Raw genomic sequence first — 19,138 nt, forward strand, 5'->3', positions numbered from 1 at the left:
AGAACTATTTAACAATATTTTTATCGGTATATCTCCGATTCGTATTCCTTTTTGTTTGCATTACGACACGTTTTTTTATTCTCTTTATTAAAGAACTATTCTTGTATATTTTTAATTCTTATATTAATTAGCCATTTAAAAAAAAAAAAAAAAAAAAAAAAAGCTTGTTGGCTTTTCTCTTTATTATATATAATCATATGTATTAATATGTATTAATATTTTTGTGTAGGTAAAACAAAAGAATACTCAACCAAATTAATGTTGTTTTATGTATTTACAACATAATAAAAAAATATACATATATAGTGCATTTAATACTAATCATAATTGGAATTTGTGTGTGTATTATAAAAAAATATACACACAAAAAAGGTATTAATGTTGTAAATAGAAATGTTTTAAAATGTATATCATGATTTATAAAAAAATGGTAGGATATTTTATTTTTTTTTTTACACTTTGGTTACATACTTATAAATGCATTAACAATGTTAAAACTAAAAGTGGGTATGGATTTGTAAACTTAAATAATAATTTGAGAATACCTTATAAAAATAAACATGTTCTTTACTCGAAAGTTGAAATTAAAATGCCTGCACTATCTAGTACCATGACAAGTGGCAAAATAGTGCGATGGAATAAAAGCATTGGAGAGTTTGTCAACGTAATGAATGAAATATACAAAATAAGCATGCATAATGGTCCATATATCGGTGTGCATTTATCTCTACATATATATACTTCTTCAATTTTAAGGTGGGGGACATAATTATGACAGTAGAAAGTGATAAAGCAGATATGGATGTCGAGTCGTTTGATGAAGGTTTGCATGTGTACATACAAGTTTGTACTCTTAGCTTGTTCTTATATATTTTTGTAATATGAAAAAAGTGTAGACAATTTTTTATATATCCCTTTATCAGGATATTTAAGAAGAAAAATAATCGATGAAGGGTCGGAAGCAGGTGTCGGAGACGTACTAGGAATTCTAACAACGGAGGAGGGGGAAGCCATGGAAAACGATGAAGTGATGAGTAAGCAAGTGAGAGCAGACAAGGTAGAGAACAAAGTGAAAGTAAATGAAGTGAGAGCAGACAAGGTAGAGAACAAAGTGAAAGTAAATGAAGTGAGAGCGGACGATGAAAAGAAAGTGTACATCCCACTAATGCAAAGTAAAAAAAAGAAAGCAAGAATTGCCAAATGGTTGTTTAAAGAAAACGAGTTTGTAAATAAATCGGATGTCATATTTCACATTGAAGATGACAAAAGTACAGTAGAAGTAGATAGTCCTTATACAGGTTTAAAATTATGCATAGAGAAAAAATGTCTTTTACTTTTGTAATGCATTTAATATGTTTACATATGGAAATACACTATTGAAACGTTTTAATCTCTTATTCCTTGTATAGGTGTAATAAAAAAAATTTTAGTGAACGAAGGAGAGTTAGCCGATTTGGAAAAAGAAGTTGCCATCATTTCAGCTCAAGAGGTTAAATCAGTTCTTTATCTCAACATTTTTTAAAACATAATTTTTATTCATTTTATTTAAAAAGTTAAAATTATTTCACTCTTTTTTTTGTTAGGAAATCCAGAAACCAGAAAATACTCCTATCAATTTGTATATATAAAAAGTGAAATATTTTTTTTATTATTAAAAATAAATATATAAATCTATTTAATATTTTATTTTGTCTTTTTCCTTTATTTAGAAAAATCGAAATAAAAGAACATGATGTTATAAGTCATTTTAAAAACAAATTAAATGACACTAAAGAAGGAAAAACATTTTTAAAAACATTGAAGTAAGTATAAAAAAAAATAGGGCTTTAAAATAAAATACATTTTATCAGCTAGCCAAATAATAATACTCTTTTTTTTTTTTTCTAAAAGTTATGAAACTGAAAAAATACTCGAAGAAAGACTCAAATTAAGTAGTGATAAATATTACCAAGATATCCACAACTATTTTAGGTACCTCAAAAATAAGCAAAAATAAATACACTCATTTGGATTAGCTTTAATAAATATGTATTTTATTTCTTTACTTAATAGACCTTCTGAAGTAAATCAAAAAAATGTCAAGGAGCATGCACAAGTACAACCATAATATGGAATCTGCTTTGCTACTCTTTACACAAAAATGGGGTATACATATATATATATTTCTTCTTTACAGTCACATGAAAAAATGGTCTTACCTTCTGCCATCGAGCTTATGAAGAAGCATAAACTAACCCCCGAAGATATCACGTAATTAAAATTGAAAGCGTGCTTCAACATGTTTATGTCCAGTTTTTTTTTATTACATTTTTTACTTTCTTTATGTGCAGGGAGACGAAGATGCCAGACAGGATTACCTACGAAGATGTCGACCTGTTTCTCGAGAAAAAAAATGTTCATAAAATAAATGATATCACAAGAATAGAAAGCAAAGCAAGAATAGTCAAACTAACAAACATTCAAAAGTCTATAAAAAATAATATGATGCAAACATTAAATGTTCCAGTATTTCGAGTAACGCATTTAATGAAAACTTCGCAATTATTAAAAATATATGAGCAAGTAAAAGATAAAATAAGTATGTCAGTAATATTAAATAAATGTGTATCATTAGCTTTACTTAAAAATCCATTAATATATTCAACATATATAGATAATGAAAATGGAGAAATTATGTACAACCAAAATATAAATATAGGAAATGCATTAGGTCTTAGTGATTCATTACTAATTCCTGTTTTAAAAAATGTTGATCAAAAAGATATATATACCTTATCAACAGAATGGAAGGTAATATTATTAATAATGGTTTATTATTTCATTAGCATAAGGCTTATACTATTTCATTGATATAAGGCTTATATTATTTTATTTTATTTTCAAAAACATTTAATTTAATTTTGTAGGAACTTGTAAAAAAAGGAAAAAATGGAACTCTTTCAGCTAATGAAATGTCTGGAGGTAATTTTTTTATTTCTAATTTAGGGATGTTTAACACATATCAATTTGATGCTATCTTGCCCAAAAATGTGTCATGCATTTTATCAATCGGTACAAATATAATTAGTATGGATCAATTTGAAGATTTAAAAATAAATAAAGGAATAATGATGACATTAACATGCGATCATAGACATATATATGGATCTCATGCTGCTACATTTATGAATGACTTAGCAAATATTATTGAAAATAATATCAACAATATATTTTTATAAAAGCATATTTTTTTATTAACATTTATTATATGCTTTTTTTTATGTATCTTTTAATGTAGAAAATTTTTTTTTTTTTACAACCTTTTTAAAAAGTAAAACTTTACCGAACCATTTAACTTGTAAAAAAAAAGGAAGCATCAATAAATATTTCTATACTTCTTTAAAATGTAAGAAGTATATGGGTACCATTTTTTAGACTTGCACAGACATAAAATATGGTATACCCCTGATGTGCTGAAACTATTTTTGTAAGGGGGTATATAATTCGGAAAGTAAAAAACAAATTATATAAAAAATATATAATTGCTTTGACAAGTAAGATAGAGAAATCAATATCATTTTGTTTCTTATAAACTTTTATAATTTATATATTTGTGTTATATTAATAAAAAAAAACACACACATACAAAAAAAATATATAATATATATACATACATATATACACATGGTTCTACTGTTGCCAACTCAAGTTTAATACATGTATAGGGAATCATTATAAACATGTAGAATTCAATAAAAATAAATATGCATGTATATATAACAGAGTGTATAACATATTTATATAAATACTCAGTAACAAAGTAATAAAATTTTAAGAATATATATATAATATGTATATATATATATGCAAAAATATTTACATAATATATGTATTTTTTTCTGCATTTTTCAATGCGTAATAGTTTTTATTTATATTTTCTCATTACGTATTGTTTCATCGCAAAAATAACATTATGAATTTTTTATAAAAAGTTAAAAATCCTAATGTAAAAAATTTCTATAATATTTCTGTACTTAACCAGTATATTGTATCAAACTCGTCATATATTTATTTTGCTGTACATTTTTCAGGTATTTTTTGAGTATTCTCTTCGATATTAATTTTTACATACTTTATTAAGTCAAAATAATTTTTTAATTTAAAATAAATAGGATAATAAATATTTGTTTAACACCAAAAATAGTGAAGCAATCTCTAATCAGTACTCTGCATATTCATATAATATATAAATATATATATATATATATATCCATGCAGAGCATAAGTTTATACAAACTTTATTTCTTTGCCTTTTAGTGTTATTCTGTAACAATGTATAGTCATATTATCTTTATTTGGCGTTATTTAAATGGGTAGTTAGCCAATCGAACCCTTCATATAGCCCATCTCCTCTTGTGGCGCAGGTCGATTGAATGAACCTACAAAAGTAAAAATAATAATATGTGCATATATTATATATACATATTAATGGCTAGCTGCTTTTAGCTTGCTATCCCTTTTCCTATTTTTCAAAAATATGGATAACTCACCAATTTCGTTCCCTTATCGTGTTAAGGTGCAACTTTTCAGTAACTTCAGCTGCAGACATAGCATTGGGTAAATCTTGCTTGTTTGCAAATACTAAAATTATTGCATCCTTTAATTCTTCTTCGTTTATCATTCTATGCAGCTCTTCGCGTGCTGTAATACAGGGGAAAGAAAAAAAATTAATAAATTAGTAAAAAAAAAAAATGTAATAAAAAAAAAATTTTTTTTTTTTAATAGCTAGCTAAATAGCCAAATTTTATTATTTTCAAATTATTTTATTAACCATCATCAATTCTTTCTCTATCGTTACTATCGACAACAAATATTAATCCATCGGTGTTAGAGTAGTAGTGTCTCCATAATGGTCGGATCTGGAAGAAAAAAATAAATATATATGTTTTTTCAAATATTGACAAAATTCAAACATACGGATTAAAGAACTTAAAAAATATGTGATGCACACACACATATATAAGCATATGTACCTTATCTTGTCCTCCAACATCCCATACAGTAAAGGAAATATTTCTGAATTCAACTGTTTCAACATTGAAACCTGAAAAGTAAAGAAAGATATGTTATGATTGTGTTCCATTATTAGTACATGTGTGTGTAGCAGTTTATTGAATATAAAAAAGAAATATGTTTAAATCTGGTTAATATGAGTATATTTTAAGCAAGTGCCAATATATGTTTATCTGTTTTGTTTGAAAACACACCTATAGTAGGAATGGTTGTAACAACTTCTCCTAATTTGACTTTGTATAATATTGTTGTTTTCCCAGCGGCATCTAGACCCACCATTAAAATTCTAACGTCTTTCTTTTGAAATAATCGGTTAAATAATCTACTCACTAATAACCCCATTTTGACTATAAAGTGAAAAAGTGAAAAAATAAAAATAAAGTATAATACTTAGGGTGTGAGAAAATATTGGCACACAAGTAATATTTTTATATAATGTATACTATTATAAAATACACAATTTCCATGTATAATATAATGGATAATATAACACACATATATACAAAAGCTTTGAATACACACATAATAAGGATATATAAATATGAAAGAGTACAAATAATTTCTTTTACCTTATTTATATATATATGATAAATATCTTGAGAAATTTTATTAATTTCTTTTTCTTTAAATAAAATAGTAAAACAAAATTGTATACTATTTAAAATTTTGGTAATATATATACTTTTTAAATAAAAATATATGTGTAATGGTTATTCAAAAAATAAATACAAGTTATTTATTTTTTTTATTTTTATTTTTTTTATTAACTCAGTATGGATGATATATTATATAGTTGTGTATTAAGCATATATAATGTATTGATTAACATTTAAACTATTTGTATTATATGCATACATAAAACGCATGATACATATTAGTTTTAATGTTATTTGACTTTCATGTTTTTTTTTGAGAAAAATAATTTATACATATTTTTATATTAAGAGTAAAAATATAACTTTTCCTTTTTCCTTCGTTTTTTTTTCTCTTTTTCTCATTTAATAATGTATTATTATTGTTTATTTTTTTTATATTATTATTATATTTTTTTTACAATATATATTTTTTATTTTATTAATTATTTCAAAACAATCTAAATTCCACAAATTCTTTGTAAACATATGTAAAACTAAAAATTTAGCAAATAATGTAATAATAATAATAACATAGCATAAAGGAAAATTTTAAAGAAAAACGATAATTACATTTTTTTTATATTATACAATAAATTATGCATATGCAATGGATATTTATTATGTATAGTAATAAATATGTATATTTATAAATACGCATATTTTTTCTATAAGTTTAACACTTTATTTTTTATTTATTATTTTGTTTATTGCCTTATATATATATATATATATTTTATGTATATATATATGCTTTTATAACTATTAGAGAAAAAGAGAATATTGATTGCAAAAAGGCAATAATAATAATCACATGGAAAATAAAGTAATGATAAAATAAAAAAAATATATATATAGTGAAATAATACTATAAATAATGTAAAATACTATAATATGAAAATAAATTAAAAGAATATCATTTTTAAAACTCGCAAATATTGTAAATAAGGAAAAAACATAAGTTGTAAAATTATGAAGTTTTTTTATATTAAAAACGCTTTCAGTGCACAACATTAAACTTCTTTTTTATATAATAATACAAATAAAACAAAATTGTGTATATATTAACTATTAAAAAAATGTATAAACAAATGAGTTAATTTTCCCAACTATATTTATTTACATAAAATAATCTTTCTATAATATTAAGCAAGCAGTATATATACTTATATATTTCCATATGAATATATATAACGATATACATATATCTATATTTTATATACTAATACAAAGCTGTTTTATACTATTTTTTATTTTCAAACGAAATTCTTAAAAATAGCCAAACTTTGAAATACTCTATAAAAATATGCTAAATAAAAATTAAAATATTAATAATAATGAATTAAAAATGTATAAAGTACAAAAAGGAAAAACGTAAAAAACTATATCAGTTTATTACGGTTTTACTGGAAATAAAAATTGTACATACATTATACACATAAGCGTGTATCAAAATGTGTGCGTATTACAAACACATGAATTAATAAGCTCTTACTATCATCTATATATAATTATATTATTTAAGTACACACTTTCTCAATTACATTGCATATTTTTTTTCTACTTTTTTTTAATTTTTCTATACATATAAAATAATACAACAATCTTACTACTAAGGGTTAAACCAATTTATCATATTTTAAACGATTAAAAATAATAAATAATCAAATTCATATCTTTAAAATGAAAAATGTGCATTCTTTTTTTGTTTTAAAAAGTTGTAAAAAATATGTACAACAGCCCTTTATTTATTTTTTATTCCCTTTTAATTATGTACAATTCATATTTTATTCATTAATAATTATGAACGGTCAGGTATAATCATATTATTTTGGCTATTTATAAAATCATATTTTATTACATAATATTTATGCAAAATTCGGTGTCTCTATATTGTACACTTTATTTAAACTGTGCTTTCACACAGCAATCAATAAGTATATGTATGTTTCAAAAAATGTGTAAAAAAAAAAAAATAAAAACTTTTAAGAATAACTTTCGAATTTATATAAAAACAAAAAAATACTATAAAAGATATGCGTTTATTATTCCTTTTGCATTAATTTAGGCTAAAGGAAAAAAAAACTATGATGCACTATCTGTATATACTTCAATATTGTATACTTACAAACAGTACCATCGGGTTAGCAAAGTATCGAATGTGTCCGTGTCATTTTAAAATGCTTTTGGGGAATAATACAACCTTCCCATGCACATGAATTATATATAAGTGTTACTAAAATTTATATCTTTTATTTTCTTTTAACTTCCTTTGCTCGCGAAGCATAATGAGGTATTCCTCTTTAATAACTTCTCTAAAGTCTTCTATACCTATGAATGGTGAGAGGAAGAAAAAATAAAATAAAAAGATGAAGCAATCCCAAAATATGCATAGTTGATATACATAAAATTCATGAGCCTATGAAAGTATGTCATATATTTCTTACCTTCTTCGAAAGCCTTAATAACAGCTAGCCGAGTAGGTACATGTACATTTTGGTGAACAAGTTTTCGAAACTCTCTATTTTCAGGTGTTAAGGCACATAAATTTTCCCATTCTAAATTAACATCATACACATAATAGTTATATTTATCATTATAAATACATTCGGTCATTATTTGCATCATTTGATATTCATCATATTGTGGAAATAACCCAGGGGCACATTCACCTCCATATTTTTCTTGTAATATTTTATTTTCTTTTAATATTTTACACCTTGTCCAAAATTGAGGTGGTAATCTATATTGTAAAGTTCTACCTCTTGCATAAAAAATTTTTATTTGAGTATGTATATTAGCTTGCAAAAATATTTCAAATAATGGCATTTTAACATCCAGTTTTAAATTTGCTATTTTAACTTTCCTTCCGAATTTTTCTTTCACCTTACTAATCAAACTCTCCATTTTTTCTTTATCATTTTCCATAAGTTTACAGTATGGGCCTACATTGGATATAAGAAAATGAAAAAGGTTTTTACACATTCATATATTCATAATGTACAAAATAGATGATACATACGAAATTGTTCAATCATATCTAACCCATTTTGGGGGTCACAAAATATAAAATATTTTTTTGTTTATTTTTTTGAATTTCATAGTTGCAATGATTTATTAAGCGAGTTTGCCGCATTATATCCAACACCTTTTCACGACTTTCATGAGTCAGTTTATAATCATCTATGTCCCTTTTTTCATCTTCATTTTTATTTCGTATCTCTTCCTTTATAATTAAATCTTCCCAAGTTTCAACTGGTGGGAGGGGAGGAATATATCTGAGAAAGTTCAACAATTTTATAAAATAAATGGATATAAAAAAAAGGTAGCCACATATAAAACATGTGACCTTGTGCTTCGTACACCTTTTACTTTATTATTTTATTTTTATTTTGCCTACTCGTCGTCCGTAAAATATTTGTAATCCTCCAACTCCTCTGTCGCTTTTAGAACAAACGCGAACTTTTTAAAACGGGGGTTAGGCTGATTAAGACTGTATATCTTCCTAACGAGGGGCTTGAAAGGATGTTTCACACTCTTATATGAAATACATTTTTTAACATAATTTTCACAGTATGGGATAAAACATATAAAAATCAGTAACAACTTTTTTATATATACATATTTCGAATAATTTAGCATTATAAATATGTATATATATGTGTATGTACATAATCATCTATGTGCATACAAATAATATGTAACCCCCTTTTTATAAATATACTCTCATTATAATTCTACTATTATAGAAAATTTGAATGGCTAAAGGTTTATTTTTTCATTTGAATATGGCCCCAATATTTATTATGTAAATGGAAAATTAATTTTCCTCAAGTGCTCGAGCATATATATGCATAATAATTGTTAGTTCAACAAATTTTATAAAAAAAAATAAATACCAAAACAAGGAGAAAAAAAATTACATTCATCAAATTGTGGTAAAAAATGTATCAATTAATTTTTCTTATTCCTTTAATTATCTCTTTTTAAAATTATATATTATTTTTATTAGTTCGTTTATATATAATTGAAATATTTACATCCATGGCTAGAAAAAAAAAAACAGCCAAAATGCACTTATTATAACATGAACAGTTCATAATTTTTTTTAATCATTAGCTGTATAAAATTACAAGTAGTGTGTAGATATAAAGTGTTTGTAAATATAGTAATAGAACTATATATGAACTGAACGCAAAATTGTATACTTCTTGATAGCAAAAGTTAAATGAGTTTTTAAAAAGAGTAATATATAAATAAGAATAAATTATTCTTAGAAAAATAAAAAGAAGTAAGGTCACCAATAAACTAATAAAATATGTACAAAACTAGCCAAAAATATAAATAAATGCAAATTACACACAAAATAATTATGAAAAAAAAAAAAGAGTATTATCATTTCTGTGTTCTATGTAATCTCAAATTGATTAACAAGTTTTTAAAATAGTCCGAAGAATTTTGCTTGATCAAATCTAAAACAATAGTTTGAAAATCGAACATGTTTGAGTTGCCTAGATTTTGTAATAACAATACAAACTGTTTAGTTGGCTCGATATTTATTAATTCATTAAAACTTGTATTTTGGTTTATATTATTAAAAGTATTTTTTTGTAAAAGGAAATAATTTTTGCATATTTTAATAAATGTGGATGTAAAAATATTTAAAAATGAATTAACTTCTTGTGGATCATTTTTTGTAAATATACTCATTTCCCCAATATATATATCTATATTATTTTCGTCATATTGGCTAAATAAAATATTGTTTATATTTTTTTTTTCATTCATATTTTGCTGTAATGTTAACATTGGAGGGTTGTATAATAAAAATCCTTGTAAAATTGTTTTCATAATTTGTAATAAAATAAAAAAGCTATTTGAAGAATTAAATGTTGGCAATACACATATTGATTCGGATAAATCTGTAAGACATGATAAACATTGTTTAGTAACATTACAATCATAGCTATTTAAAAGACATTCAAATGTTGGTAATAAATAATTAAGTAAACCTATTTTATCACTATTATATAAATAATAATAAAAATAAATTTTATTTTTATCTCCAGAATAATTTCCATTTATATTGCTACTATGACTCGAATCAGTAGACATACTTAACTCATTAGGTATTACAAATAAATTTTTACATATTTTAAAAAAATTAAAAATATGTTTTTTATTTCTATATAACATATCACAATATATCGAATAATCTTCTTCCCTAATATCAGTCTCATTACTTAAATGGGAATTCACTTTTTTTATAAATTCTTCTTCTTGTTTAAAATAGTTAAATTGTTTTTCAAAAAAAATAAAAAATATTTTAACATACCAATCAATTATTAATTCGTTTGTATTTTTGTTCATAATTAAATATTTTATTTTTTGACTTAAAGATAAATAAATTGATAAAGTGTGATGATTAACATAGGTATATGGAGTATGTTGTAAACCCAAAGATAAAACATCATTGAATATGTTTAATATATTATTATTAATAAATATATAATCTTCTTCAACATATTTTTTTATTACATTACATGCATTTTCATGTAACGATATAAAATTTAATTTTCCAAATTTTTTCAAACCCCCATAATTATTTGTGTTATTCTTCATTTGCACATTTTCAATGCTTGAAAAAGATCCGTTTTTTTTTTGATTTTTATTTTTTGCACTATATGCAATGGCAAGCTCTCTTTCTTTTTTCCCTAAATAAAAATAATTAATATCCGAATAAAATGTAGGACAATCTTCAAAAACTAAACTATTTATATCATTGTGTATGAACCCGTTGTATATAGACAGAATAGTTATTGAGTTAGCAAATAGGTTCATACAAATTTGTAAAAATGGATTTTCATTTATTAATATTATATTATTATTTGTTAACTTATAAATTATATCACTACTTAATTCTGTATTTCCATAATTTGGAAAAGTTGATGACTTGATCATATTTTTTTTGTTAAGTATTCTTTCAATTTTATTATAGGAAAATTTCGAAAAAAAAGCTTGTGTTATTTTGTAAGTATCAAATAAATAGCTTACAGTAGTTAGTGCATTATTATCTGTGTATAAAAAATTATAGAGACTTTGAAAATTTGTAACTTGTTTATTAAAATTGGTTAGTAGTTCTATCGATTCATTCATTATGACTTGAACATATTCTATGTTGTCATTTATATTTCCAACATTAAGTGAAGAGATTAGGACAAGAATGAAAAACGAAAATTCTTTGTTATGCTTAAAAAAGGAGTTAGATGCATTGGAATCATTTCCTGAACCCATAGATGTAGACTTCCTAAACTCAAGAAATGTTTTCAAAATATTATGAATCATATCATTTGTTAAATGGTTTTTTAAATTTTCAACAATAGATGAAAATATAGAAAAATAATTTTTTTTTAATTCTAAACTAAAATTATTATTATTTTGTAAAATATTTTTAAATATATTTTCCATCATAAAAAATGCATATTCTTTTGTATAATTTAATATATAAGAATTATTTGAAATAAATTCTAATCTTTTAATTTCAAATAAAATAAAATTTTTTGATATATTTATAAAACTAGTAAAATCATTTTCCGATATTTGTTTATAGCAACTTACTAAATTGTTTATACAATTATTATCTATTTCATAATATGGAGAAGATTGATATTTATTTATACAATTAACAATATGTAATATTAAGTTAATATTATTTTTTTCTTCTCTTAATATTTTTACATTTTCATTTTCCTCATAATCTATTTTAATTCCATTATTTTGTCCCCCTATTTGAGCAGATTGCATTTTTTCTTTTTCTCTATCTATAGCTAACAATTGTTCAATTTGTTGATCAATAGAAATTAACATATTTTTCTTATCTTGAATGAATTGATTCTTAGAACCGCTCCCATTAGAACCATTTGGAGATGTAGAAAGTTGATATGAAATAGTTTCTTCATGAATTTTATGATTCCCTTCTGTTACTATATTTTTACATTCCTTCAATGTATTAATTAAAAATGTTAGCATCTCATAATACATCTCCAATAATGAGTAAACAAAATATTCCTTCGTTTTAAGCATTTCATTATATAAGTTATCAACATTTATATTGTTGTAAAATTTAAAAAATTCACAAAATACATTAACAGCAGTTTGATATACCTCATGATTCATTCCTATCAATGTTTTTAAAAGTGAACATATACGTTGTCTCAATATATTATTGTTGTTACTAACAGTCTCATTATCTTTCATCATAGAATTCGTATGTATATCCGATTGAAATGTGTTATCATCATTTTCTGACTCGTTCATAATATGTTTATTATATGCAACAAACCATTCTTCATTATATTCATTTATATAGTTACTAAAAAATTGTATCATTAATTTTTTGTTTAAAGAATTTGGATCTTTATATATTGGTATTTTTATATATCGTATAAATATAAGAGTAAATAATTTTTTTAAATCTTCAATAGATATTACAAACATATCTTGAGTATATTTTTTTTCATTTCCATCATTTAATAATGCATTTTTTTCTAGCTTGTACATATTATTTTGTTCATTTTGAATTTGGCTAGCTTGATTATTTTTTACAAAAATTAAATCTCGATTTTTTTCAAAAATATTTTTACAAATAGTTAACATATAAATTAAGATATTAATATTTGGATGATGTATATTTTTAAATATATTAATTATATACATATGTATACATTTTATTTTATTTTCTTTTTTATGTAAATAGTTAGACACTGGAATGTTTGATATGCTCATAATCATTTTAATATACACATTTTCAAAATCATAATTTTTTATATCATAATAATTTAAATCTATATTAAAAAAATTCTCTAAAAAGTTCATAAGTTCATTCTCATTAATTTGTAAAAAAGTTTTACTATTTATTTTAGATACACCTTCTATTATGTTTGAAAATATTGTTAATATTATTTCTTGTAAATCTGGATCGTTTAAAAAGTTACTAACACTTTCATTAAATTGGGAAAACTGTGTTGAATCCATATTATGACCTTGATTAAATAAGTAGCGTGTGTATAAATAATTAAATTCATCTGGAGTTATACGAGTAAAAGGTTCATTATTTTGTGAATTTACTGAACTATTACTAAACGAATTTTGATATATATTTCCATTGCTTTTCTTATTATTCTGAAGTGGTAAAACCAAAGCGTTTAATAAAAAATTCATAGGAGATATAGATGAGCTATTAAAAAATAAATGGATGGGAGAGAAGAAAGATAATTCCTTAATACATTCCATTAATAAAATAAATTCATTTTTTTTTTTTAATAAAATACAATAATAAAAACATGTATAAATAAAATTAAAAAGCTCATTTATATCATTTATAATTATTGTTCTAAACATATTAAATTGTTGTCTGGTTAGTGTATTTGTAAAACTATCATTAGTTATTGTATAAAATATTTCTTTTAAAAAATTTATACTTATGTGTAATAGTGTAGTAAAATAATCATTTTTCTTTTTTTCTTCAATCCCTTCATTTCCTTGTTTAAAAAATGTTTCATGAATTTTTCTCGCTAATTGCATTGTATCTTGATTTCCCCCTGGTAATGTAATATATTCCATTTTTTTTTTCAAAAATTCAACCATAAAATATAAAATAAAATTATATAGATATCGAAAATATGTATAATCATTATATACACATATTATGCTTAATATTTGTGAATATTTATTTCTTGTCGAATTTGAATATGAACGAATATAATAACAATCTGAACAGTTCATAAAATTTGACATCAAATAATTATTATTTTGATTTATAAATACTTCCATTAAATGTTTTTTAAATATATCTAAAGATTTCTCTTTTATATTTAACATATCCATATTTATAGAATGATTAAACTCTAGTGATAAACCAAATAAAACATTAATAAAATTATTTCGAATATTTATTTTGTCATCATAATTATAATTATTGTAATATTTTTCTATTAACTTGTTCATATAACAAAATGATAAAAATGTTATATTTTCAACAAAACTTGATTCTTGATTTTTATTTCCATCTCTATTTCGAAGTGAATCCGAATTAACAAGATAAAAACATCCATAAAGTTCTAATGACTCACCATTTTTACAATCATTTATATATTTAATACTTAAAGCGTCATTATTAAAATAGTTCATAAATATTTCTCCTAGCTCCTTACTTTTATTCATCACATGAAACATATCACCTGCCATCTTTCCTCTACATATACATATATATATGTAATGTTACAGAAAGCTCTGCAACACTTTAAAACTGAAACTGAAAAATCAGGTCCCAAATTGCAAATAATCACAGAGAACTCTCCTAAAAAATATTCTAAAATATTATGAACAGTTCATAAAAAAAAAAAAAAAAGAAAACAGCTATCTGTGTAATTGCATACTAATTACAATATCTTAAATAAAACAGTGAAAATAATAAAATAAATAAACTTGAAAAATAAAATTATATTTATATAAATTATTACTATTCAATCATACAGATTAACTAAATTATATTATTATTTTAACGGTACGCAAAAAAATTTATAAATAATATAATGAAGCATATATGTCCCTTAATTATAATGGCAATAATACGGCAAGCCAAAAATAAAATGTTTTGTTTCACGTTAATGCAACTAATTTAGTTTAAAAAATTAATTAGAAAAACTTTTTGAAATGACACAAAAGATAGGGAATAAAATACATATTATGGCACATACAAATGTAAATAAATTTATTTTGAAAAACTGATTACTCATGTATATTGCATAAGTGTTATATACATATGTAAAAAATATTGACTGTGCATATTGCCGCCAATATTACATGTACAAGCAAGGTATTTTTTGGCTACAATATTACATAAATGTGAATACAGTTTATTATATATACACGTTGTTATATACTATTTGTGTAGTCAGGCATTATATATATTATGCCAATATATGTAAGCCTAATTCGATACTTTTTCTATACTCTCGAAAATATAATTGGCATTATTATTATTTTTTTAATTTTTTATTTCCGTTTTTTAATTAAAAAAATGAATGTACATAAAATATATATATTTTACATGCATTGTGCATACAATATTACTATATGTCCAATGGATGCATTAACCGTTCATATTTAAAACTTGCATATAAAGCATATATCAATTTTTATAGCTTTAATAAAAATAGACTAACATGAGAAATATATTTTAACGAGTACACAATGTAAGCAAAACGGTTTTATATTTTGTCTGCTTATTCTTTTTTTTTTTTTTTACAATTTCATAGTGCTAGCGAATAAAAAGGGTGGCATTAAAATGGTGTATTGTTTTATGATTAAAATGTAAATTATAGATAATAATAATAATAATTGATAATGTTGAATTATAAGCGGATATAGTGATAAATGTAAAGGAACATATCTTATGCAAGTTTTACATAAACAAAAATAAAAAATTAAAAAATGATCACACAAATAGTATGACAAGTTTCCGATTACTACCTAGTTACGGGATTAAAAAAAAGTGATAAAAATAAGCAATGATATAAATAACTATATTTTCCTAAATTAGCTAGCTATACTTCTTACAATATTTTAGCTTGACTTTCCATCAACTTTTTCTTTTTTTCCCTGGCTATTCTTTTAGCACGTTCTAAAGGAGTTTCTTCAATTGTTGTTGGCTCGTTTGGAGTGTTCAACTTATTTTGTGTATCTTGTTTAGTAGAAGCAAAACTGTTTGTATTGGGATGTGTTTCATTATTTTTTTCACGATCTTCCCAACTATCTGTTTTAATATCACTTTCTTTATTTTGAGTATCGATATTGAAAAAGTCTTCTTCATAGATATCCTGAGCAAATATATTTTCTTCGACTTTCTTATTATTTGTGTTCATGTTATTATTTGCATTAATATCTGTTTTATTTGCAGACGTTGAGTTTTCTACTTTATTGAAATGTTCATCCCCTAAATCATTTTCATCTTGTAGTAATGAGAAATTATTTGTAAATTTAGTATTATATGTTTTTTTAAAATTAAAAATATTAATATTCTCTTCCATTTGATGATTTTTAAAGGTATTATTACATATAGGATAAGTTGATTTATATTTATAAATAAGATATGAGCGATAATGCTCATATACTTCTTTTTTTTGTGTTAAATTTTGTACTTTATTTAAAACATCATGTATATTATATTTTCTTCTAATAGTTTTATAAATATCAGCTAAATTATTTTCTCCATCATTCATTAATAAAACATTATGTATAGAAAAATATAACTTTGATGTTACTTCATTAATTAAATTCATAAATAAATTAAAATTTGTTCTTAGATGTTTTCTTTTATATTGTTTAACAGTTTGAATTAATTTAATATATTTATGTTCTAACTTGTTTATTTTTAAATTTATTTTTTCACGTTCAATTATAAAATTTGTGTCTAGCTCACCTCTTTTACTATTATCATTAAACATATATTCATTTTTATCCTCATTTATTGATTCATCATTTTCAAATCCATATTCATCTTCTGCAACCCCATTCAATCGAGTCCTATTGTCTACACTAACTTCTTTTAAATAATTAAAACAGTTACCCTTATTATAAATATCAACTAGCCTTTTTTTTATTTCCAATAAACTATTTTTTTTATTAATTACTGGTGTAGTTGTATTTTTATACACATTTTCGATATTATTATTTTTAAAAAATATGTCTATATCAGATACAATTAAATATTTTTCAAAAATTTTATTTTTAAATAGATTTTCAATAACCATATTTTTATATTCACTACAAAAAGAATCTAAAACTTTTTTAATAGCACTAGTATAACGCTCTTCAGTATAGTCTATTTTTCTTTTTTTTTTTTTTAAATTCAAATAAATATACATATCCCATAATTCATCTTTTTCATCAACAAGCTGTTTAATTTTATTTTTTTCATCTTGTACATATTTTTTTAACTCATCATTATCACTATATTGTTCTTCAAACTCGTCTTGATCCATCATATTAGAATAATCATCATTATAACTATTTCTTTTTTCATTCTTTCTTTTTTTATTGATATCACTATTGATCTGTTTTAGTGCGGTTTCATTAAATAAGTTTTTTAATTGAAAAGTTATGGTTTTTTTTTTTTTTTTTTCCTTTTGTTCTTCTTCTTCAATGTTAGCATTTCTTTCAAACTCGTCTGCATATTCATCTCCATAAGGATCTCCATTAAAATTCACTTCATTGTTTTCAATATCCTCATTTAAATTATTCTCATATGGTATTTCATCACCCTTATTTTCATATATATCATCATCACTAAAATTTAAACTCATCCTATTATTCTGATAGCTTTATTTTTTAGCTAGCTAGCTATTATTATTTTTTTTTTTTTTTTTTTTGACTTTTGTTTTTCTCTCTTAATTTTTTTAATAAACTAATGTGTGTAGGTAAAATAGGGCCATAAAGAGAAGGAATATCACAATTAAATTAAAGGAAAACAAAATGTGAGAAAAAAGGATAAAATATATGAAAAAAATAAACAAAGAAAATATCTTTTCCAAAATAATATAATAAAAAATATAAAATAAAATATTATGAATAGCAATAAAAATTAGTGTGCATTCAATATAAAAATGGGAGGGAAAAATGGAAAGCAAAAATGGGAAGCAAAATTATAATTAAAAAAAAAAAAAAGTGTAAACCTATAAATAATATATACATGAGACGTGGAAAAACTTTAAGAAAAAAAATATATTACTATATTCTTATACATTAATAAAAGCTTTTGAAAAAAAAAATATATATTACATGCATACACACATATGAGTCATAACTCTCTTGTAATTTTCCTGTCATATAAAATGATTGTTTACAAAGAAATATCACACAATATGAACATAATAATTAAGACTAATTTTACTAATATGAAATTTGTAAAATGTAATATTCTTTAAATGGTTAAATTATGCCCCTTTAATCTGATTTTTCAACGTTTTTTTTCACATTTTTTTACAATTTTTTCTAAAACTGTTCCATATTTTACGGGAATTACGCATTGGTTTGTATGTAAGAGAGCATAAATAAAAGGCCAAAATAAAAGAAATCGAAATACTTGATAAATCCTTTATTTTTCTCACTATCCTAAACAAATGTAGCATAGGATGTAAACTGACTTGTTCATAAACACTTAAGATCTTTTTTAACGTTAAAAGTTTTTGTTGACAAAAAAATGCAGTATTAAAAAACAAAAGGAAATGTAACAAAAAACGTACATGTATTTAATGCACACGCCATTGTTTATATATATGTGCTTAAAACTTGTAGAAAAAAATAAAACACACATAAAGCATATATGGATTAAAAAATAAATTATTCATGTATATATTATTTACAAATTTTAAAAAAATATGTATATGCCTTTT

General features: G+C 22.8%; 5 protein-coding genes across 5 annotated transcripts; 1 reads left to right on the forward strand and 4 right to left on the reverse strand.

Moving 5' to 3' along the window:
* Window positions 1-403: 403 nt before the first annotated feature.
* PVVCY_0500550 (dihydrolipoamide acyltransferase, putative) lies at window positions 404-3,218 on the forward strand (the record flags this gene model as incomplete). The annotated part of the gene is made up of 11 exons (XM_037635007.1): window positions 404-664; window positions 757-823; window positions 924-1,298; window positions 1,410-1,489; window positions 1,584-1,618; window positions 1,710-1,802; window positions 1,891-1,971; window positions 2,053-2,095; window positions 2,177-2,250; window positions 2,331-2,790; window positions 2,907-3,218. The coding sequence occupies 11 exons, from the start codon at window positions 404-406 to the stop codon at window positions 3,216-3,218; spliced, it is 1,881 nt and encodes a 626-aa protein (XP_037490195.1).
* A 1,112-nt stretch (window positions 3,219-4,330) lies between these two features.
* Window positions 4,331-5,394, reverse strand: PVVCY_0500560 (ADP-ribosylation factor, putative; the record flags this gene model as incomplete). Its single annotated transcript, XM_008627429.1, has 5 exons — window positions 4,331-4,418; window positions 4,530-4,680; window positions 4,811-4,898; window positions 5,013-5,083; window positions 5,247-5,394. 5 exons carry the CDS (start codon window positions 5,392-5,394, stop codon window positions 4,331-4,333), a joined length of 546 nt encoding a protein of 181 aa, XP_008625651.1.
* Window positions 5,395-7,920: 2,526 nt separating this feature from the next.
* On the reverse strand, window positions 7,921-9,326 carry PVVCY_0500570 (conserved Plasmodium protein, unknown function; the record flags this gene model as incomplete). Its single annotated transcript, XM_037635008.1, has 4 exons — window positions 7,921-8,015; window positions 8,132-8,629; window positions 8,730-8,962; window positions 9,085-9,326. The coding sequence occupies 4 exons, from the start codon at window positions 9,324-9,326 to the stop codon at window positions 7,921-7,923; spliced, it is 1,068 nt and encodes a 355-aa protein (XP_037490196.1).
* A 753-nt stretch (window positions 9,327-10,079) lies between these two features.
* Window positions 10,080-14,930, reverse strand: PVVCY_0500580 (conserved Plasmodium protein, unknown function; the record flags this gene model as incomplete). Its single annotated transcript, XM_037635009.1, has 1 exon — window positions 10,080-14,930. The coding sequence occupies one exon, from the start codon at window positions 14,928-14,930 to the stop codon at window positions 10,080-10,082; it is 4,851 nt and encodes a 1,616-aa protein (XP_037490197.1).
* Window positions 14,931-16,300: 1,370 nt separating this feature from the next.
* PVVCY_0500590 (conserved Plasmodium protein, unknown function) lies at window positions 16,301-18,049 on the reverse strand (the record flags this gene model as incomplete). Its single annotated transcript, XM_008627431.1, has 1 exon — window positions 16,301-18,049. The coding sequence occupies one exon, from the start codon at window positions 18,047-18,049 to the stop codon at window positions 16,301-16,303; it is 1,749 nt and encodes a 582-aa protein (XP_008625653.1).
* Window positions 18,050-19,138: the final 1,089 nt, after the last annotated feature.

This window comes from Plasmodium vinckei (genome assembly GCF_900681995.1).
Source record: "Plasmodium vinckei vinckei genome assembly, chromosome: PVVCY_05".
NCBI classification, from domain to species: domain Eukaryota; phylum Apicomplexa; class Aconoidasida; order Haemosporida; family Plasmodiidae; genus Plasmodium; species Plasmodium vinckei.